The sequence below is a fragment of the Convolutriloba macropyga genome, chromosome 14 (assembly GCF_964194025.1).
Source record: "Convolutriloba macropyga chromosome 14, txConMacr16.3, whole genome shotgun sequence".
In the NCBI taxonomy this organism is placed as follows: Eukaryota; Metazoa; Xenacoelomorpha; order Acoela; family Convolutidae; genus Convolutriloba; species Convolutriloba macropyga.
In genome coordinates, this window is record NC_134481.1 from 47,019,193 (window position 1) to 47,043,165 (window position 23,973).

Consider the following 23,973-nt stretch of genomic DNA (forward strand, 5'->3'; position numbering starts at 1 on the left):
GGGGGTAGAAAGCAGATTTGTTTTTTCTTTGAGATGCCGTTTCCATAGACTTTTTGTATTTTAACCAATTTGTGCAGCTTGCTTGTTTTTGTAGTTTTTTTTTCGAATATATTTTTCCTTCTGATGTTAGCTAAATAAAAACTCGTCTATTTAGAGAGTTTTATTATAATTTCTGAATGCATATTTATGAGCTGGAATCAATTTTAAAGAACCGAATACCCAGACTAATTTATTATACCGGGCGCATTATTTGAATGCGACCTTCATATATAAATTCATGAAAATAGATTTAAATTTAAGACCAGTATCTCTGCTCAGACATTGATAAATTTGATGCTTCGGCGACAGACTGAAAAATTAGTCTGATTTAATTTTTTTCTTATCCTTTCTGCAAAGAAAGCAATAAATCTGAAAACACACAAAGCATTACCTGAATTTGATTAATCAATACTATAGCGAAAAGTGAAGTGAGGTAATTTTTTATTCCCGGCATTGTTTGTTTTTCTGTTTGTTTGTTTGTTTGTGGATGTGCGACCTCATCCAGCCTTTTACAAACAATCTTTTCCTTCCCGGCTTTAATCTTTTTATTGGCATACAAATCGCACTAATGCCGGCGTCAACACAATTTTTGTCCGTAAAGTTGTCTTGTTTTACGAAGACAGTTTTAATCTGTTTTGACAGAATTTTAGAAACAAATGAAATGCATTCGGACAGAAAGAATGGTTTTATTTTCTGCTGTTGACAAAAATCTAAGTTGAATTTCAGAATTAGTTAATTCTTCTTCGACTTTCGTTTTACGTGTTTACATTTTATCCATATTGATCTTTCCCGTTATCAACCCGATCCTGCTTAAATTTAACCGCATAAATATAAGAAAATCCAAATTTTGACGCATTTTTTTTTCAGAACTTGAAGGTACGGAAAAATGGGAGGCATTTGAAGTGTGGGCCATGGCGCTGTATTAGATTCTGATCAACGAGAAACTGCTTCTTTTATTTTTTTGGGTTTATAGAAGAAAATTTGTTCAAATGAAGCTGATTGATGCAGCTAAACTTTAAATTAAATGAAAAATTTCAGCCGGTACATTTACCTCTTAATGATAGTTGAGCAGCCCTCATTATTTGTAACCCTAGAAACAATGAGCAAAGAGTGCGCCAGCTTTGAATATCATCAAACTGTTGCTTTTGTGGCTTCCGGAAAATTCTTCTATCAGCAAGTATTTTTAGGTGAAATTTCTGCTTGCTCATCGCAGGACTTCAATATTGAGAGGCATCTGAAAAAGAGATTGAATCTTTTCAAACTCCTTTGGAGAAGTCCTTTTTCAAACACCTTGTTTTCTAAAGTCAATTTTGGCCTATTTTTTTTTTTGAGTTGCAGACCAATTAAAACTTCTAGCCGCAGGAACAATTTGAGGGAATACATATCTGAAGTTATCATACGAGGATAAATATTTGAGATATCTATTGTAAACAGTTTTTACATTTTCCTTTTTAAGATTTTTTAATGCTTGTGATGGTGTGAAAAGATAAGCATACTATTTAATCAGGTATAAATCTGAAGTTTACATCCTGAAATGTTAGTAGTTTTTTGTTTTCTTGGTTTTTAGCGTTTTTGAGGCATTTTTGCATCCAACAGTTAGTCCGCCAAAATTTTTAAAACGCCTATTTAAAAGAAATTTTGAAGAATTTGAGCTTCAAGTATAATTAATTTTCGTTTTCTAGTCGTTTTTGGACTTAATTTTTGATACGAAGTTTTTCTAATACAAAACCTGGGGAGTTTGGTTTATTCGGTAAGGAGGAGAAAAAATCGCCATGATATCATTATCCTTTTCAACAAACTTGTTTCCTTGTTTACTTTAACTTATATTTTACATTCTGGTTTTTTATCTTATTTTTTCATACATTGGTGCATTTTATGTTCATTTTTCAGAGAAAAGAAAACCAATTGCTCAATATTCAGATCTCTGATTTTTGCTGTAGAGCTGAAATTTTTTCAGATAGACACGTTTGTAGATATGACTTTTATAATAGAATTAATTCTTTACTGAGAACCTGATCACATAAAATGACAGACGCTTAAAATATTCAAACATACTCATGTTGCTTCGAGTTAAGAAATTGGCTTATATTTTTAAAAGCAATCAATTTCAAAGTAATGAAAACCATTAGATGGCAATTGAAAACATCCAGCATGTTTATGATCACATAGGCCTCTAGAGGAGGATATTAAGACCTGTCATCAATTTTTTCTGCGGTTACAATAAGAACAACAAATAGAGACGACAAACAGAAATTCAGTTAAAACTTGCAAGAAAACGCTGTGAAAGCCGTAAAGCCATATTTTGCCCCTCAAAAATTTTCATTTGAGCCTGCCTTGAAGGCCATTAAAGTGACAAAGAGACAAAAAAGGTAACAAGAGACAAAAACAGGTAACAAAGAGACAAAAAAAGAGAAAAAGGGCAAAACCAGATAATACTTTTGTAATTTTCGAAAACAATTATTTTCAAAGTCATAAAAGCCATAAGCTACAAAGAAATAATTAAATAGGTTTGTTTATTTTTCCGAAGGAAGCGCTTGAGACCTGGAAATTTTCAGAATATGTCCTATGTCTACAAGAAAACGTCAAGTATAAACGAAAATCAAAAATTAGTTTATTTTTTTGCGAAAAACCCGTGCCGAAGCCAGTAAATTCATAATGAATTCTTTGAAAACATTAGATGATGTACATTTGCACCTTCCCTTGAAAAGATTAATTTCATATGTGACCTATAATTAACGAGACCAGGAAACAAATGGAGAAAAAAGAACAACAATGTGATTATCCAGGAAATTTCGTACGACTAAAAAAAAAACAAAATAAAACGGCAGTTAAAGAAAATGTGAAAATATCAATTATATTCTTCGAGAAAGGGGCGTCGAAGCCATTAAAGTCATATATGCCTTTAAAACCTTTTATAAGTTCATTTGTGACTTATTTTTAACGCTCACAATGTCATATGTGAACTCTCAATATAGTGATAATCTGACAAAACGAGAAAGAAAAACGTGAATTGGCCAATGCCTAAAAATCAAAAAGATATATGAAATCTAGTGGTATGAGAACAAGTAACAAAGAGACAAAAAAATAGAAAAAGGGCAAAACGAAATAATACTTTTGTAATTTTCGAAAACAATTATTTTCAAAGTCATAAAAGCCATAAGCTACAAAGAAATAATTAAATAGGTTTGTTTATTTTTCCAAAGGAAGCGCTTGAGACCTGGAAATATTCAGAAAACGTCCTATGTATTAAAGAAAACGTCAAATATAAACAAAAATCAGAAATTAGTATATTTTTTTTGCGAAAAACCCGTGCCGAAGCCAGTAAATTCATAATGAATTCTTTGAAAACATTAGATGATGTACATTTGCACCTTCCCTTGAAAAGATTAATTTCATATGTGACCTATAATTAACGAGACCAGGAAACAAATGGAGAAAAAAGAACAAAAATGTCATTATCCAGGAAATTTCGTACGACTAAACAAACAAAATAAAACGACAGTTAAAGAAAATGTGAAAATATCAATTATGTTCTTCGAGAAAGGGGCGTCGAAGCCATTAAAGTTATATATGCCTTTAAAACCTTTTATAAGTTCATTTGTGACTTATTTTTAACGCTCATAATGTCATATGTGGACTCTCAATATAGTGATAATCTGACAAAACGAGAACGAGAAACGTGAATTGGCCAATGCCTAAAAATCAAAAAGATATATGAAATCTAGTGGTATGAGAACAAGTAACAAAGAGACAAAAAAATAGAAAAAGGGCAAAATCAATTACTTTTGTAATTTTCGAAAACAATTATTTTCAAAGTCATAAAAGCCATAAGCTACAAAGAAATAATTAAATAGGTTTGTTTATTTTGCCAAAGGGAGCGCTTGAGACCTGGAAATATTCAGAAAATGTTCTATGTCTACAAGAAAACGTCAAATATAAACAAAACTCAAAAATTAGTTTATTTTTTTGCGAAGAACCTGTGCCGAAGCCAGTAAATTCATAACGAATTCTTTAAAAACATTAGATGATGTACATTTGCACCTTCCCTTGAAAAGATTAATTTCATATGTGAGCTTTAATTAACGAGACTAGGAAGCAAATAGAGAAAAAAGAGCAAAAATGTGAAGCTAAGTACTTTTTAAATTTTGAAAACAATTGTTTTCAAAGTCGTGAAAGCCATCAGCTATTTACTCAAATCAGAGTATAGAGGCTCCTTGATTTGTCTATGAAAAACCTGTCATTATCCAGGAAATTTCGTACGACTAAACAAACAAAATAAAACGACAGTTAAAGAAAATGTGAAAATATCAATTATATTCTTCGAGAAAGGGGCGTCGAAGCCATTAAAGTCATATATGCCTTTAAAACCTTTTATAAGTTCATTTGTGACTTATTTTTAACGCTCATAATGTCATATGTCAACTCTCAAAATAGTGATAATCTGGCAAAACGAGAAAGAAAAACGTGAATTGGCCAATGCCTAAAAATCAAAAAGATATATGAAATCTAGTGGTATGAGAACAAGTAACAAAGACAAAAAAATAGAAAAAGGGCAAAATCAAATAATACTTTTGTAATTTTCGAAAACATTTATTTTCAAAGTCATAAAAGCCATAAGCTACAAAGAAATAATTAAATAGGTTTGTTTATTTTGCCAAAGGGAGCGCTTGAGACCTGGAAAAATTCAGAAAATGTTCTATGTCTACAAGAAAACGTCAAATATAAACAAAACTCAAAATTAGTTTATTTTTTTGCGAAGAACCCGTGCCGAAGCGAGTAAATTCATAACGAATTCTTTAAAAACATTAGATGATGTACATTTGCACCTTCCCTTGAAAAGATTAATTTCATATGTGAGCTATAATTAACGAGACTAGGAAACAAATAGAGAAAAAAGAACAAAAATGTCAAGCTAAGTACTTTTTAAATTTTGAAAACAATTGTTTTCAAAGTCGTGAAAGCCATCAGCTATTTACTCAAATCAGAGTATAGAGGCTCCTTGACTTGTCCATGAAAAAACCTGTCATTATCCAGGAAATTTCGTACAACTAAAAAAACAAAATAAAACGGCAGTTAAAGAAAATGTGAAAATATCAATTATATTCTTCGAGAAAGGGGCGTCGAAGCCATTAAAGTCATATATGCCTTTAAAACCTTTTATAAGTTCATTTGTGACTTATTTTTAACGCTCACAATGTCATATGTGAACTCTCAATATAGTGATAATCTGACAAAACGAGAAAGAAAAACGTGAATTGGCCAATGCCTAAAAATCAAAAAGATATGAAATCTAGTGGTATGAGAACAAGTAACAAAGAGACAAAAAAAATAGAAAAAGGGCAAAACCAAATAATACTTTTGTAATTTTCGAAAACAATTATTTTCAAAGTCATAAAAGCCATAAGCTACAAAGAAATAATTAAATAGGTTTGTTTATTTTTCCAAAGGAAGCGCTTGAGACCTGGAAATATTCAGAAAACGTCCTATGTATTAAAGAAAACGTCAAATATAAACAAAAATCAAAAATTAGTATATTTTTTTTGCGAAGAACCCGTGCTGAAGCCAGTAAGTTCATAACGAATTCTTTAAAAACATTAGATAATGTACATTGGCACCTTCCCTTGAAAAGATTAATTTCATATGTGAGCTATAATTAATGAGACTAGGAAACGAATAGAGAAAAAAGAACAAAAATGTGAAGCTACGTACTTTTTTAATTTTGAAAACAATTGTTTTCAAAGTCGTGAAAGCCATCAGCTATTTACTCAAATCAGAGTATAGAGGCTCCTTGACTTGTCCATGAAAAAACGTGTCATTATCCAGGAATTTTCGTACGACTAAAAAACAAAATAAAACGACAGTTAAAGAAGTTGTGAAAATTTCAATTATATTCTTCGAGAAAGGGGCGTCGAAGCCATTAAAGTCATATATGCCTTTGAAACCTTTTATAAGTTCATCTCTGACTTATTTTTAACGCTCATAATGTCATATGTGAACTCTCAATATAGTGATAATCTGACAAAACGAGAAAGAAAAACGTGAATTGGCCAATGCCTAAAAATCAAAAAGATTTATGAAATCTAGTGGTATGAGACCAAGTAACAAAGAGACAAAAAAGAGAAAGGGCAAAACCAAATAATACTTTTGTAGTTTTCGAAAACAATTATTTTCAAAGTCATAAAAGCCAGAAGCTACAAAAAGAAATAATTAAATAGGTTTTTTTGTTTTGCCAAAGGAAGCGCTTGCTACCTGGAAATATTCAGAATATGTCCTATGTCTACAAGAAAACGTCAAATATAAACAAAAATCAAAAATTACCTTTTCTTGCCAAGAAGCCGTGCCGAAGCCAGTAAATTCATAACGAATTCTTTGAAAACATTAAATGATGTACATTTGCACCTTTCCTTGAAAAGATTAAATTCATAAGTGACCTTCAATTAACGAGACTAGGAAACAAATAGAGAAAAAAGAACAATAATGCGAAGCTAGGTACTTTTTAATTTTGAAAACAATTGTTTTCAAAGCCGTGAAAGCCATCAACTATTTACTCAAATCAGAGCATGGAGGCTCCTTGATTTGTCCATGAAAAAAACCTGTTATTATCCAAGAAATTTTGTACGACTAAAAAGACAAAATAAAACGACAGTTAAAGAAAATGTGAAAATTTCAATTAAATTCTTCGAGTAAGGGGCGTCGAAGCCATTAAAGTGATATATGCCTTTAAAACCCTTTATAAGTTCATTTGTAAATTTTTTAACGCACATAATGTTATATGTGAACTGTCAATATTGTGATAATCTGACCAAACGAGAAAGAAAAACGTGAAAATTTGGCCAAAAACGTGAAAAAAACGTGAAAAGTTTGATTTCAGTAGAAAGAAGAGGAGGAAAAAGCGTTATTTCTTTGCTGACAATAGGCTACAAGTTGACCAAATTAAGGGAAAATAATGGAAACGTTCAATACGCCATTGTTTATTTAAGAACCAAACATTCTTAAAAACCAAAACGGCCATTATCTTTCGCGTAATGAAACTAGATACAATAAACTGCTTAGAAAGCCACCTGGACCTACCAACAGTGAGCTTTGATTTGAATTGTTCTCTCCTGTCCTTAATCAACAGAAAAAAGATCGGATTTTAATAAAAATAGACAGACTGATTACAATCCGATTTTTTGTTAGATTGTAACAGTCCAAGATTGGATCAAAACCAGACCTGCTATTGCTGTTTTTCCATTAAAAGCACTCAATGGTTTCAAATTTTGTCGATCGAGATAATTTGATAGTTAAAAGATCAAAAATATGTGCTGCTTTTTTTATAATCATGGAGAAAAATATCAAAAAAGGACAAAATTTTAATTCCAGACTTTTATGCAAGGAATTAGGAGTTGGAGTAGCTCCTTTTGTAGTTTACAAAGGTTGTGGTAGTTTTTCGGTTGTGTTGATCCCACAAGTTTAATCAAAGTGGACTGAAGAATCTTATTTCGGGCAGTTTATGATGAAAAAGCCCAAATTTTTAAATATTAAGCAAAAGATTTAGCCAAAAAAATCAATCAAAATAGTCAGCAATACTTATTTTCTTTAAACATAAATTAAACAATACTATTGTTAACAATTTTTACATATTTTAGCACAATTGACGAAGTCTTAGGCGAAAATTCCGGAAAATGTGAATAAAAATAACGCAAATCGGTCTAATTTTCACAAAAATTTAAACCACGATAACATGCTCTAGGAAACTAGATTCACATTGTCAATAATTGAGTCCTGATTTGAAATAATTCCGGTCTGTAATTAACATTAAATTCAAAAATATTTTCAAAAGAGACAACGCCCAAAGCGTTCCGAGTTTTTGGATTGTAGGAATCCTCGATTAGCCCAAAACCAGCCATGACAATGCTACCCCTCTTTGTCCCCATTTTGCCCAATCTAATTTGTCCTAGTTTTATAGAAGTGAATAATTTGACAAGTAAAATTCAAAAATAAATGATGCATTGTGGTAAACTATTGTGTTAAATTAGCAAAAAAACCTTAAAATTTTAATCCTAGAAAACCTTCCGAGGAAGCGGAAGTAGACATAATTCTCTTTGGTGTTTCCACAGATTGCGAGAGCAGTTTTTTTGTGAAAATTTGGTGCAATTTTTGCTGAAAAAAGTGCTAAATTTTTCAAAAAGCCAAAATTTTTGTCGAAATGTTTGATCAGATGGTTCAGCAACACTCTTTTATCATAAAAGCTCAAACCAAAAACATTATTTTTTAAAGAATTTTTAGTCCTTTTTAGCAAAATTGACGGAAATTTTTAGTAACAATACATAAAATGTGAACAGAAACAACGGAATTAAGTGATATAATCAGGAAAAAATAAGCCTCGATAACTCCTTGAAAAAATCTAAATTTGAAGAAATCTTTTTAGTTCTAAATTCTGCGATGGACGAGCTTTTCAATGATACTACTCTTTACGATGAATATATCTAGCTGTTAAAATTGACTGAACAAAAAACCCATTTGAGTATTTAGTTCCTCCCCCCGAACAATTATTTTTAGTCAATCCGTCACTTAGCCCGAAGAGTGATAGTTCAACATATTGTAGTAAAAAACATTTGTATCGAATTTTGTTCCATTCTCACGTTCTTAGATTTCATTCTATAGCTGATCATGTAAATTTGGTTACCAAACTTCTGCTTCTGTCGGACTATTTTATGAACATGTTTTTACACTGATATACTTTTCGTAATTAATTTATGAAAAAAAAATTGCAAATTAATGAGTTCTTTGTCGTATGTATCCATTTTTATTGAAAAATTGCGATTTTGTTTGCGCTGAATGTTCGATTTGGAACAAAGTAATTTGTAGAATAAAAGTTAAATGAAAGAGAAAGAGAATAGTTTTTTAAAACCAGGTTTTCGAACTATGAAAATTTACGCCTTGATAAAATTTAATTTGCAGAGGTGTTCTTAAATTAGTTTTCCATTTGAAATAATCATCTTTAAGCGAAAACCAGTATTTTCCTCATTATGGAAAACAGTAAAAATAATCCCACGCCTTTTAATTTATTTAGGGTGCAATTAACGTTTCCTTATTTTACGCCTACTGAAGCATATTTGAATGGCAAGCGTTGGTTTAATTGGAACTTTTTATTTATATGCGAAGGTCGAAGGAAAAATGTTAAACAGGGAAAAGCACGCAAAAATTTTGGGCATCTGGGCGACACTGAAAAGTGAACAACTCACAACTGAGAAAGCGTAAACAATTTTTAATTAACCTAGAACCGGTCTTCTGAAAAGGAAAATGAGAACAATGAAATTCAAATTAGTGACACATTTTGAGTTTTTATTCATACTGTTCGATATTTTACTAGTGGAAATCAGTAGTCAATCGTCGTGTTTCGTTTTTTTTTTCTTTTTTTTCGGTTAGAAGCCTAAATTTTAAAGAACAAAATTTTAATTTAAAGCTTTTCATAAACTTTTTGGGTTTAGGATTTCTGTTCAAACACCAATTGAATAAAATTCAGTATTAGTTGCGACTTTCTCTAACTTTGAAAAATGGCTTGGAAAATCGAAAGCGAAAGCTTGAATGTAAAAATGTTACAGTTATACACATTGTGAGGTTAAATCGATTGATAGTATTGCATTTGCAATGATGTTACCATTCTCTCATCAATATTGTACCATCAGCCTTGGCTTAACTTTGTGTTAGTCTTTCAAAATTGTGTCACAAACAATGTTCACTTTTTTCGCTAACAGTTTTAGTCACTTCAAGATAACTCTGTTTCATGCTATGGTAAGCTCATATCTCTTTTTCGTTCTAATTTTTAGCTAATTGTTTTGAAATTTGCCTTGTAAACCTAAGCCATGCTCAGTGTGTTGCTGAAAGTTTTTGCCATTTCAAACTAACACTTAATTTTAGATCTATAAGAAAGGTATTCTCTTATTTCTTATGTCATCTTTTTTGCTTTTACTGTCAAAAATAATTTTTCTAATTACTGTTTCAAATGTGTTATTAATATTCCCCAGTTTTTTATAACTGTTTTATACAATTCAAGTTAACGTTATCTGAAACCCTTGTCATCCTTAATTTACAATTACAAAAGTCCTAACAATGAAAAGCTCTTGAAAAACTGAATTGTCTCTGGAAGAACATATGAGGCTTAAAGCTTTCAAAATTTTTCACCTATGACCTTTTGTCGATTATAAATACTTCAAATAAGCCAAAGAGTAGATATCTAATCGGAATCATGATATTGCCAATATTAAACTGTTCGTATTGAAATTATTGAAATAAATAAGCTTTATTAGTTCATCAAAGGCTGTCCAAATTATAGTAACAAATATGAGCCAAAAATTGCGCTAAATTTTAGTTTCAAGTTTCTCGTGCGCAAGTTTTTATTATCAAACAAATTAATTGAGTTATTTAGAAACAATGTATTCTAAATAATTTTTCTCTTATTATTTAGAATACATTCTGAGTATGTTCTCCTTTTACAAGAGATGGCAATAGAAGCATCTCAAAAAAATTTTACTTAAAGCAAAATATTGTTGCTTTCATGACCATAGCGAGCATTAAGAGCTGAAAAAGTTTACGTGTTTTTTGTTCTAAACTGTGGTCATCCAGAATTCTGATCAGTATTGTTCATGGTGGTTTTGCTTGATGTCACAATTACCGTTTTTATCAAATGAAATATACTTAATGGTTATTTAATATGACTGAAAACGTTATTTTTGATAAGTTGTTACACGGATTGTTGAGCGATTTTCCTTTTTTCTTTTGTAAACTTTTCTTTCTCTGGTGTTCGTGCAATTATGTGGTTCTCATGCATTCGCTTGGCCGCCAAAGATTGGTTTTCGTATCAGAGCTTGGTCATTTTAAAGAGGCGTAGGATAATAGGCGGAAACTCGATTAGGCGAAGCTAATTTTGGTAGCCATTAGGCAAAAATTTTCAACTAACTTTTTGCGGAAATCATCATCATGATCATTTACATGTCGCCACTCTTTCATCATTTTTACACCTCTCGGTAATAGCCAAGAAGAGTGTTTTGTTAAAAGTCACTCCGTAAAGAGTGAAGAATTTCATTTGAAAAATGATTTCTTCTCAGAAGATTAGAGCTATGTGGCTTGGGTAATTTCGAGAAAAATGTTGGCATAACTGGAACAGAACTAAACTGAAATATTGCTACTTAACAATTTTAAAACCCTATTTCTGTGTTTTTGCAAGCGACTATCGTGTTAAGACACTAGAATACTTTATAGCGTCAAGCGGATCTTGAATTGCCGTCTGTAAGTGGTTTTCAGCCTTATTTCCACTAAAAGTTATTTGAAAATTTTCGCCTGATGGCTACTTAAATTGGCTTTGCCTAATCGAGCTTTCGGTTAATATCCCTTCCCTCATTTTGAAATTGAAGAAAGCTAGTTCTTAAAACAATTTTTATCAATGCACGAGTATAGTCTGTCTAATGTTGCAAGTTTTTATTCAATTTGGTCGAGATAAAATTTTTGCAGTGGCAGGATGGCGCAATTTGTCATCTGATAGCCAAATTCAACAAATTAAAGAAAAACATCTGTTTGTTTGTGTTTTTTTTCTGTTTGATTGTACCTTGAGGAAAGAAAGATGGTTTTCTACTTCACTTATTGCTTTAACTTTCTTATGGACCTGCAGAAAAAAATATTGCACAGTTTATGAGAACTGCGACATGTTAGCTGTCTGATTTATTCCTTCGGAAAACAGAGAAACTTCGGCCACTTGTGTTGCAGAAGCATGACCATGTTCGTGCTTAAATGTGCTTACACCTTTATGATAATGATATATAATGTGTTATAATTTTATAGATTATTTGACATTTAACGGGTTGTAACATTGTGCAAACCCACAATACTGATACTCCTTGTTTAATTTTAACTTACAATTTGCTGTTTCAAATTTTTAATTAAGGATCCTGGTTGTATTTTGCGGTTTGTTTTGTTTAGTTCAAGTTAACGCTTTTCTCAGCAATGGTAGATGGTCAGCTCAGTCCTTTTATTATTCAATATACTTTTTCTAGAAATTTTGAGAACGCTTTCAAAATGATTAAATAAACGTTATATTCGAATGCGCAGTTTATATCTTGCCGCGACGTTTAATCAGATTGCTTTCTATTTTTTAATGCCAATTTTTTACAATAAGAATTCTTTGACAATAAGTAAAACAAACAATCTATGAATTTATATTCATTTTGACTGACGTTTGACAGAATGTCAATTAAAAAAGGTTACCTATAAAAGCCATCCGTTTTCCTTAAAAGGAAATAAATTCCCTCTAATTACCCCCACCCTATACCGTGAAAAAGCGTGTCCTCTGCTAATGGAATGAAACAGTACCAATAAAATACGTCATTTCGATAATTCGACCTCTTTTGCTGCGCGGATTAATCTTAAAGCAGGCAAATTGCTGATTATTTCTTAGTGCTGCTTAGTTGCGAAAAGCGATGGTGGTTTTCTAGGTTATTTAGTGGTATTGCTTAGCGAACAGTCAATTTTCACTAACAGCATTTTGCGTCAGAAAGGAATTAAAAGGCAGTGTCTTTGTTTTTTAGCTGTGCATTTAACAATGGTTGTTCTAATTGACTGTTGCTGGTAATCAATATCCGGTTCAAAAGTGTGCTTTTTTAAAAAAATTTCTCTGCTGAACAATTTTTGTGGCTAAAAGCGGTCAGTGTTTACTTATAAACTTATACTTATTCTGATAACTTATACTTTTTCTGATGAGTTAACAGAAAACTTGGAATGTCTTAAAAATTATTAACAAATTATTCTCTGTGTTAGTTTTTCGTTTATCTCTTGAAAAATAGACTACATGGTTGACCAAACTAGACATCGATAAAAACATTTAATGGTCCATAAACGTCGGGACAAAGACCTGTATGAACTAGCTTTAGGGTGTCAAGTTTTCATAATCGTCACTTTTATCGTTGGCAAGTTGACATGAAAAATATCCCATTCATCAAAGTTTGATAATTTGGGTCCATTTTTTTATATTTGAATTATAATTGACTTGGTTATCATAACTATGGTAATTATTTCAACAGATCAGCAGTTCAATAATTCTAAATTCAACTGTCCATTTCAAATTTGCACGCGTGAAATGTTCGTTTATATTCTCCCCACTTGGGTCCATTGTGGTCCCATTTTTTCCATTGTGGTCCCTTCTAACGTTGACGAGTTAGCATTATGGTCCGTTTCATCCTTGTTATGGTACCATAAATTATGTTTTTTGTTGATATATTGCTATTATGGCTGTTCATAATGTTATTTTAAAGTTCAAGAGAAAATGTTTTTTCAGCTCAACTACTTTTCCATGACAAACAGGAAGTGATAATTTGCTATTTTTTACAACTATGAGTTTGGTTGTTATTTTGTAATTAGAAACAAGGTGTTTATTTATTTAACTCATATAACGAAAAAAACATTACGCCGAAAGAAGCCATATCAAAATTTCAGTTGGTCTGTAACTTAAGTTTTTTTTGAAAAAATGTGATTGATCAGAATGGAAACCGATAACAAATAAATGTAAGCAAAAAAAACTATCATGTTTTTTAAGCTGTTCAATGTTCAACTGTGCATGTAGAATTGCTGTTATATTTTTGTGGGATGTTTGTGCTAAGTTCTGATGTGTCAAATTGCCTTACGGAGCTGAGAAGACATTGTTGAGTTGCCAATACCATAACGAAAACAAAGACTAATGAACATTTTGATCGCCATTTCCCCGAAAAAATAGCTTAATGTGACAGAAAAGCACTATATAAAGACTTTTTTAAGGCACAATTGTCTGTCAATATACGTAAATACCAATAAATAATACTTCTTAGCTATCAGTCAAAAAGTTTATGAATCAGTTTTTTATTTTACTTATTGATTTTTCTTTTTCCGATTCCGTGAAGTTGTTTTATTTTTTTTATAAATAACAAGCTCTAAACGTGAGGAGTTATCCATTTTTTTCTAAAATAATTTGTTGATTGTTAGTTTAATTAGCCTTTCAACTGATTAATATATAAAATGAACTGTCAAACTTTGGCTTTAACTCAGAATAAATTCTTGCAATAATTAATCTTTTATTTTTGATTTTCTGATTTTTGAGGTTATCTAAGTCGCTCAACCGAACTTATATTTCTGTTCATCTTTCAACTTCCAGTGGTAAATGAACCCTTGTAGGTTTGTTTCCGAGGCCGCGCATAGGATTGATGCTAAAATTGTCATTTAATTTGTGTATCAAAACAAGCTTGTTCATAAACTGCAGCAGGATTTTTCATACCGGCCATCTTGTTTCGTCTGTTATTTTCTATTTTTGACATCCGTTCATTTTTGTGTAGTTCTGTCTTTCGCTTTTAGAGGCATTCTTCACATTAATCAAATCGCCATTTTTGTATCAAATCGTATCAAAATACGATATAATGGAGTGAAATAATACTCTTTTTTACATATTTGCTCTGCTAGCAAAATCCGTATTTTGTATGTCATTACCCCCTGGTGTAGCTAGAACTATCAGGGCAAAATTTGGTACTAACCAAGCTAGTTAATACTGTTTATAACTCACTACAAGGCTATCCCGACCAGTTCATGCCACGGTTATTATGGGTACAGCTATTTGATTACTAGGGGACTGTTTTTGGTGGTTATAGAGGGAGTGGGAGTGATTTTTTGGGAATTTTAGCGAAGTGGTAAGATGGTATTGCATATCTTGGAGTATAAATACGGGCATAAAGAATAGTAGTGCTCTTATCACTAGGGTACAGTTGTAAATTATGGTACTAAGGATATTTTGATGGTATGTCGAGGTAGATATCTATCCATCTGTACCACACCGATTGTATGTTGTATGATAGGTATGGCCTAATTGCTGTACTGTTCCCCCTTCCATATCTTGTGCCCCTAGTACCCCCGCTGTGGAGGAGGGAATGGGCTAAAATAGCGACTGCTTGCCCTCAGATTATGTAAACGTGTAACTAGTGTGTGTGTATATTTGGTGTGTATATGTATGTGTGTATAGGTGTGTGTGTATGTATGTAGGTATGTATGTATACATATGTGTATGTATCTATGTATGTATGTGTGTTTGTGTGTTGAGTCAGGTGGGGGGGGGGGGGGGTAAGATGGATGAATGGATGAGGTTGGTACAAGGGGTGGTTATGAGGTTAAATTTGAGGGATTAGGAGCAGCAGTAGCAGTGGTTCAAATCATGAGATGAATAGCTCATAACTAATTCAATCACCAATCATGGCTGCCATTGTCGCCTCTTATTGCACGTCCACACACACAATCACGCACACGACATAAGTCACTCAGTCACACAAGAGAAATCACAAAATTCCATCCCTCTCTCCCTCTCTCTTTCTTTCTTTCTATCTTTCCTTCTTTACTCTTTATTTCTCTCTTTCAAATGTCTTTTTACATTACACTCACTTGTTATTGGAAACGGGACTTTGTTTTGACGCTATTTGACAGCTAATCTGGTAAGTTCAAATCTATTTTAACCCTGTAGCAGCTAATTTGCCAAATTAGTTTATATTGATACAATATGGTTATACCCAAAAAAGAGGTCAAATGTTAAATAGATTTATGCTTCTCAGCTAAATTTTGATGCCTAAGGGTATAACTCCCCTAATTCTAGAATTTATGAGTTTGATGGCTTACCTGGCCCAGAGGGATCCAGTATTAATCGTTTAACCATTATCAGTTCAAATTTCAAAACTATAATTAATGTTTGAAGTAACGAGATAAGCGTTCATAATTGTTGGCGCCACTCAAAAAGTTCCGACACGATTTGTAGGAATTAACAAAAGTAATATTGTGAGCTGAGTGTTCTGTCTAGTATTTTGCACAAATTTTGTCTACTATTTCAAAAACTTCTCGAGTTACTTTTTTTCAAAACATTGTTCTAGAAGAAGACAAATTACATGTTCTTGAATCAAAAAACATTTTGCCTCAGTTTTTCATAACAAACTTTGTTTTCAAGAAATCAATAATTATTTTTTGAGCTAATAGAGCTGTAGAGATTCTAGTTAGCAACATAAAGTTGCCCTCGAAGAAATAAGCAATAGGTACATTTGCAGAAATTGAGCAAATTATTTAGGATATTTTTTGAGAGTTCTTTATTTTTCCCTTTGCTTGTCTTTAATATGTCGAGTAACTTTTCTATTAGCAAGTAACTCATTTTTTTCTTTGAAATTTATTTCAGTATTCTTGTTGTGTCATTTTATTCGTTTAGAGCAAAACTGATAACGAGTATTTGGCTCTTAAGAGCATTCTTTTGAAGAAATCTTTATGAAGTAAATGAGGTGTATTTATCCGATCTATATCAAAACTCAGCACACGTAGCCAGAATTTTTATTGCACGTGCTTGTTCTAGAATGGTAGTGCGACTTTATTAATTGCTCTTGAAGGTAGTTCATAGCAATTATTGTGAACGTGTTGGTTCTTTTTAATGCATACTTTTTGCTTGACCATTTTTGTGTTTTTGTTCTAGAACATCCTTTGACTTCTCAATTGACTTTTTCACGCTTTCGTTTTTCATTTTTGAGTGATCTTTATTGCTCCAAAGTATTGATCTCTCTTTGCTAATATAACATCAATTGCAGCATAGCAACAAGAAGGGCCTGATTGCCGAGTGGGCTGTGGATCTGGTTATTGATTGGGAGATCAATGGTTTGAATCCCGGTGGGGTCAAATAATTTTCCTTCCGGTCTATCGTTCTAGAGCAATTGTTCCGACAGTCGGTTCATGTTTTTCTTATTTTCAATGCTTGGCAAAGCTTGGCACAACCAAAGAGTTTATCTTCTGTTGTCGTTTCTCTTCTGCTCCTTATAGTTTTTTATGTTTGAAGATTTTTGAGTTTCCTGCTTCTGTCGAATAGTTTATATATGGTTGTCTTAGAGATTCTGAAATTCGATTCGATTCGATTCTGAGTTTTCTATTAAATATTTCAATTGTAATGTTTTCTTTTTGAATTGGGAACATGAACTTCATGATTAAGCGTTAATATAATATTATTGTATTTCATTTTCCTACAACTGAAAAAATCCAGGCTGTTTTTCTCACATTTCACACATTTCTTCTGAGTGTTGCAGCATACAGTGGTCGGTTGGATGCTGTTTTGAATAAATAAGAAACTCATTACTGAAAGCAGAGTTGTTTTTATCGAACTTAAATTTGATGAGATTTTAACTGTTAAATAACATAAGTTGAGAGAGAAAGATAACGCAAAACTTTATATTGTTTTATTTTGATTCAATTTGTATCTTATCTGAAATTGAATCCTGTCGCTCCTTAAAGCAAATTTATATAAGTTTTCTAATTTTAAGCTTGATTCCATAATACAAAAAATGGATTGTTAATAACCTGGCTGTTATACCTACGAAAACGTACAGTACAAATTTCGATGTGGTGCAATATCATTTTTTTGATTTTACGATTTTCTCAAGTTATTTTTTTTTAGCAGATAAGGTAATAAATATCGTTTCTGCTGCTTTTAAATCTATTTTAAATCACGTACAATTCTTTTTTTTACGCTATTTAGCATCTAACTATCACCAGTTTCTTTATAGATTATATAAAAACTAAATCTATAGTATTTATAGACTGAAATTTATAACTTAGCCTCTCAAAATTTCTGTAAATATAATATAAAAATTTTTTTATCAACGAGAATGCTCGATTTTGAAGTTTCTGCTGCCAGATGATACGAATGTTTAAACTGAAAATCTCCGAACTCGCGCCATTTCTACTGTTTGAAAAAAGTGTCATGAAACGCTTCACATAATCCTTTCTAAAGCTCATAGAGCTTCTAAAAGCTTGATTATAACCTGTTTGTTGAATTACTTTATGGTTGAATTTGACTAGGTGTATTTTTAGTGCAAATGTACACGGTCTTTTTTGCTCAAGTTTATTGTCCGATTAGATGTCATCATGGCCTATAAAAGAAATTTAATCCGCTGCTGTCCTATGATTAAAAATATTCACGGGGATAAAAACGAGGGCGAATTTGGCTATTTCACTTCAAAATACCCACAAATTTGAAAGAATGGTAGCGTCGTTTGATTTGGAACTCATTAACTTGAGATTTTTTGAGGATTTCTATTTTCATTCAAATTATTTGAGTGTTATAAGAAAGCTGATTAGAAACGTTTTCATGAGGGGGATAAAAATTAGTTTTCAAAGCGTCACGGCAAAAATTGTAGAGCTAAAATTTACGCCAAAATCTATTCATCTAAATATATTGCTAATTAGTTTACTATCAAACAATCGTAAAAATTTTGTAATTTTGCCTCAAGCACTTTCGCACGTTTTGAAGTTGGTCATCGCGATAATATAAAGAAATTGTCAGGCTATTGAATCGAAAACACTTAAAACGTCTTCTTTTTCGAAAAAATCTTCACAACTTTTACAAGAACTCTCTTTAAAGAATTTTGAGCCAGTAGTTTGAACAATAATATGAATTTACAGCAATTTATAAAACAACTAAAATGGATTTTGATAGCGTTCGTTCAGGCAAAGATACAGGTTCAAATTTACGGTATTTGTGGGACGATAAATGGCGTATGGTGAGTATAAATTGATGGATTTTTATAATTTACTTCAATTCAAGCCAAGTGGGTCCGGTGCCGACTGGTCTAATGTAATGGCGCCTCAAAGTTCTTTTTTCCTAAATTACTTTTCCTTTCTAAAAAATACTGGTGGAAATTAAGCTATCGATGTATCCATACTTTTCATTAACAACTTTAAGGCTTTATTTTTTGTTGCTGTAAGGCGTGTTATTATTATTTTTAACATATTGTTCCACATTTTTCGCGCTGTTTAATTTCAGCTAAAAAGACATTTGCCTCCTTTTTTGTTGTATAAAATTTGGTTCTGTTTTTGAATATGTTACAATAATTACTACAAGTTTTTTCAATACTATCAATTTTACTATCATTTACTAAAAGGCGTTTATTTGCTACCTTCGCTTAGCAAACAGCTGAATAAATTATGTTTTCTTGTTGGCTTGGAAAAATTCCGCCTTCTGTTTGTGAACAATTTTGTCAATCATTTCTGTTCATCGCTTTGTATTAAATTAGTCATGAACAGTTTTTCCTTGCTCGAAATGGGAAAATAAGCTTTGCACCAAATTAAGATTACTTTTTCGGCAGTGAAAAATAAATTTGTCAGTTTAGTGAAGCGTATGACAGGTTGATATGTTTATACCTGTCAAATATAAGTGCATTTTACGTCATACACGATATATACGAAAATATATTCCCCAAAAATTCCTTATCTTGTTTTAGTATCAAGTACCTTTTATTTACCAGGTAAGTACGCATTTTAAATTGTGTTTGGGTTTTTACGTTTTCTGAATTAAAAAACACAAGTTTGCTGCTCTTAAGTTTATTTATTATTTATTGGGTTGAAATTAAACAGTAAGCAGAACAGCTGCAAAAATTGCTGAAAGTTTTTAAAATGTCAATTTTATGGTAGGACATATTTTTAAGAGCCATGGACAATTATGAGAACTTCAAGTTGGTTTGGAATAAAAATTACTGCAGTACTATTTTGGCATATTCACGATGGCGTCATTTTGGTCTTTTTATCCAGGGTTTTTGTAGGCGTTGTCGTTTTTTTTAGAATTCCAGTTTTTTGTTGGCTATTCAGGTCTTACCCTAATAAGGTCTTTCTGGTTTTGTTTAGATTTTCAGTTTTATTAAGATAAAAGGTGTAATGAAAATCAACCATTTGTGACTTTTGTTATCTTAATTAAGCTTTACAGATATAATGTATAAGCTATACAGGTATAACGTATTGAACATTCAAGCTCAGCGAAGCGCCACAAAATAATTCTATAAACATGAGTTCTGAATTGATCCCGGAAAAGTTTTTTGTCAAAACATTGCTTTCATATTTTTCCAAGCATTCCTTTGTAGGAGGAGGTACTTGTGCCTATAGTCTCTAACACTACTGGTTTACAATGCCCTTTCTGGATAAACCATTTTTGTTTTCGATAGCCATTGTGAGAAAATTGATGCTCTTTTTTGTGCGTTGAGAATTTTCTAAAGCCAGGTATGTTCACTATATACATGCCATTTAATTAGCGTCATGATAAGAATCCGATAAACATTAAATATATATCATTTTTTGGGAGTAAATAAAATATTGGATCTTTTCTTCCAGGAAAAAGTTTTTAAAAAATTTTTAACAATTGAAGTATCGATTTAGTAGAAATCACCTAACCAGGCTGAAATGCAATGTAGGAACCTCAAACCATCAAAAATATCAATTAAAAAATCTATGCTACCAAAAATAGAAAAGTTTATTGTAACTTGTTCACTTTTAAAAAATTAAAAAGTATGACCAGCTTGCAATAAAATTAATACATTAATATTAATGTTATATCAAAATTTCCTGCATAATATTCTGCACCCCTTGTCTGAAAATCCGCTTTGTCTCAATTGATGCCTTTCTGATCGCATTGATCGGAAATACATTTTAAACTTGAGTGAGGAAGAAATGTTTTATGGTGTCCTATATATGGCTACAGACTTTTCTTTATCAAACAGAGATCAGACAGAGAGCATGAACAGTTTATAGTCTGTTTTTCGGGAGAGCCTTAAATCTCCGTGAAAAAAAAGTTAAGAACACACAATCACAAGAAAAACTTTTTTGAGAGAATTTGGAAAAAATTTTTTGTCTCTGAAAATTTGAAAGCGTATCCAAGACCATAAGAATTTTTTGAATCGTGGAAGACCATGAGCAAACACAGAAGTGAATTTTGGGGGTTCCCCGCAATGCTCTTTTGTTTTAAAAAATACTCTTTGTGCTCTGAATGTTTTTCTAAATGGTTAGTGGTGTTCATGTCAGAGAGATCCTAAGCAGATGAGGAATGAGTTTTTGCTTTCAATTTTCGGTAAAGAATGAGAAACCGACTCTGAGGTACGTTGTGTTATTTAAAGCAATTTTTTCCTTTTTGCGTACGGCATGCGTTGATTTGTTTTATGATTTTGTTCAAACTTCACAGTATTTTTCAAAAATTTTATGGCAAATTTTGTGTGTTACAGCTCCGAGTTCCCTTTTTTGTCATTTGTGTGTGCTCGATAACTTTGCTATCTTTTATTATTTTGTTCGAATTTGTTATTCAATCTTCTCGAATCTCTGAGAATTTTTTTAAGAAACACTTTTCTGCGTAACTTACTTTGCAGCGTGCCGTTTTAATGCGAGACTTACTAATCCGTATCAACAATTTTGTCACAAATTTTAGCTCTCGGAAATTTGTTGCTAGATTTTAAGTCCATTTGAGGGATACTCGACGGTAAATTGTTTAATTTTTCACTGAGTCACGCTGTAACTTTGACTTTCGCTAACGAAAATTCAGTTCCTTCTGATCTGGGTCCAATGTATATCAGTTTGTTTCCTTTTTTTGTCTCTCAGTCGTATCAATTCAGAAACTTTTATAGTTGAAGAACTAAATTCCTTGTTTTTGAGAAGTGTTTTTTGTTAAATAAACTGGCAGATTTAAGAGCACTATATGTGAATTTAAAGAATCAAAAACTTGTCAGTTCACTTTTTTTGCTTTAACAAATGACTTTTACCTGTACTAATGATATATCGATTTACTGTTATCAATTTTTCCAGGAAAACCGCCATTTTTTTAATTGGAAGCAGATCTCTTGCAGTATGATAAATGCAAAATTTTCAAGACAAAAAAAATACGTTCAATAAGTTAGTGGTGTCTAAGCAAAATTGGGTGGGTTGTATTTTTTTAAGCAAAATTGATGATTCATTTGTATATGCGGCTCCTTGAAGTAGTAGTTATAAAACTGCTGTTACAATGTGGCGTTAATGGTGTGTTGGTCTTTCAATCTGTGTCCGTGTCTGTGGAGCCTTTACAGATCCAAGATTTATAACTCTGGGTAACCAAAAACAGGTTTTCCCCTAAATTTACAGCCTTTCGTGGGCCATTTGAGGTAAACTTGAATTTCATAAACTATACGCTTTCGATACTGTTACTTATATCTATAGCGTGTCGTAAATTTATTTGTTTTCCAATATTTTAAACTCCCTGTTAAGTACTTTAATCTTTCCTTTTTGTACACTGTTGTATTTTGATACCTGTATAACCATAGCGAAACTAACTCACATGGTTTGTGTTTAAGCTGATCGAACTTTGACTGAGTTGGAAATTTTGAGTACATATTTTTCAACTTAAAGCTTGCTTTTTACCGAAAATTTGGGGGAGGCTATGGAGGGGGGGGGGGGGGGTTCTTATTGGTTATATTGGTTATAAGAGAGCCCAAAATTTGACAAAGTTCGTAACAACTATAAATTATGATTTAAACGTATAGTAAGAAGTAAAAACTAAAATTGCTCTGTTAAAAAGTGCTGAAAAATTATTTCAGTTCACGATATTTACGTTTTAAGAAAAGGAATATTGATTCTTCGTTCAGAAAAAAAACTAATTACGTCGACACAACGAGCTTTTTCTACGCATCCATTTTTGACGCGTCCTAGAATTAGTTCACTACGATGCGCTAAACTGGGAATTTTTCCCTCTTAAAAAGTTAATAGCCACTAATTGCTCGTTTATAAATGTCAACCTGCGATCACAAAGTCCCACGTGAATAAGTTCAAATCCTTCTCAGGTATTTCTTTTGTTTATAGAACGCTCTATTAGGTAGTTATTTGTGATTTTTATGGAAAATACTTCTTTTATTTAAATTCCACAATTTACAGCTATCTATTTTCACCCGATTTCGGCTTAGCTAGTTAGCATTCATTTTTTGTTGTCGTCATAATGAAATGTTTCATAAAAAGTAAACAAAAGTCTGAACTTCAATTTGTTCTTCATTTTTTGAGCCTAGCATTCCATTATGTGCCTAATTATTCCCAGCGTTTAGCCCAAAATTCTAATTTTCCTCTGCACTAAATTATGATATTGTGCCTCCGATTGTTTAAACTGACCTCGTTTTGCAAGACGAGCTATTTTTATTTTGTCTTTATTAGCTTGAATTATTTTAAGTTAATTTTTATTTCCTTGAATTTAATTGTGCCCAGGATGAAGAGTGAAAATGACTTCTCATTTCCTGGATGGTATGATCATATTCTTCTAATTTCTAACTTTGATGTTAACGATATTTTTTCACTATTATTGAATTGTTCTCTATAATTTATTCAAGTCCCTTTTGGCAGGTTTGAAACATTAATTCGAAATACTGATTTAAACAGTTGAGCTTGCTCAAAATAAAAACACTTAATTAGTTAGTAGTTATTAATAATTTGGCCATTCGGTCAAAATTAAATGTCCCTTAAGAGAACTATTTTTGTTATTTCATACGTTTTTTATGTTTGGTTTTGCAGCGCTCAGGAATTGGAATTAAAGTATTGTTTCATTTGATTGAATTTAGCAGTTAATTTCAGTGTAGCTTTTTTCCTTTATTTTTTAATATTCTAATACCTTTTAGCGAACCCAATTATTTGCAGGTACCAAATTTATTACTGAATGGGAGTCGATTTTTAAGAAGACATTTTATCATTAACACGCACAACATTAGTTTAAATTAGTTAGAATCAAATTGATTATTTTTGGGTGCTACCTGTTATATGGGAGTGGAAAGCAGTGCAATGGTCGCCCTTTGACAAATTTTTTCTTCCGCAGTTCTCGAAACTAAATTTTGGACTAGCGTTGTTTTTAATTTATTAACATTTTTTTGTCCGAATTCCATGTCATGCTTTTCGTATATTATCGCTTTAGATATATTAATTGGCCCTAATTCAAAATTTTGTTAGTTTCATGCCTACAATTGGCAAGCTGTTTCTGGTAATTTCTTGTCAAAACTGTCAAATTTTGAGAACATGGGGTTTCATAAATTGTCACCCGGTACTATCCTACTTGGCGTGTTCTAAGAATAAAATCGAACTACTTATTTCACTTGTAATTGAATTAAATCA

General features: G+C 31.7%; 1 protein-coding gene across 6 annotated transcripts in view; it reads left to right on the forward strand.

Moving 5' to 3' along the window:
- The window catches only part of LOC142353189 (uncharacterized), a 137,166-nt gene that overhangs the window by 38,080 nt on the left and 75,113 nt on the right, over positions 1–23,973 (forward strand). The window contains exon 1 of one of the 6 annotated variants that reach the window (XM_075405409.1): positions 9,742–9,816. The exons of 3 other annotated variants lie outside the window; for them this stretch is intronic. In XM_075405409.1, coding sequence (XP_075261524.1) covers positions 9,757–9,816 — 60 coding nt within the window. In that variant the 5' untranslated portion in view covers positions 9,742–9,756. Of the gene's footprint in view, positions 1–9,741; positions 9,817–17,800; positions 18,603–22,367; positions 23,116–23,973 lie in introns of those variants that run through there. 2 more of the 6 variants (XM_075405408.1, XM_075405411.1) reach the window with 2 other exon arrangements.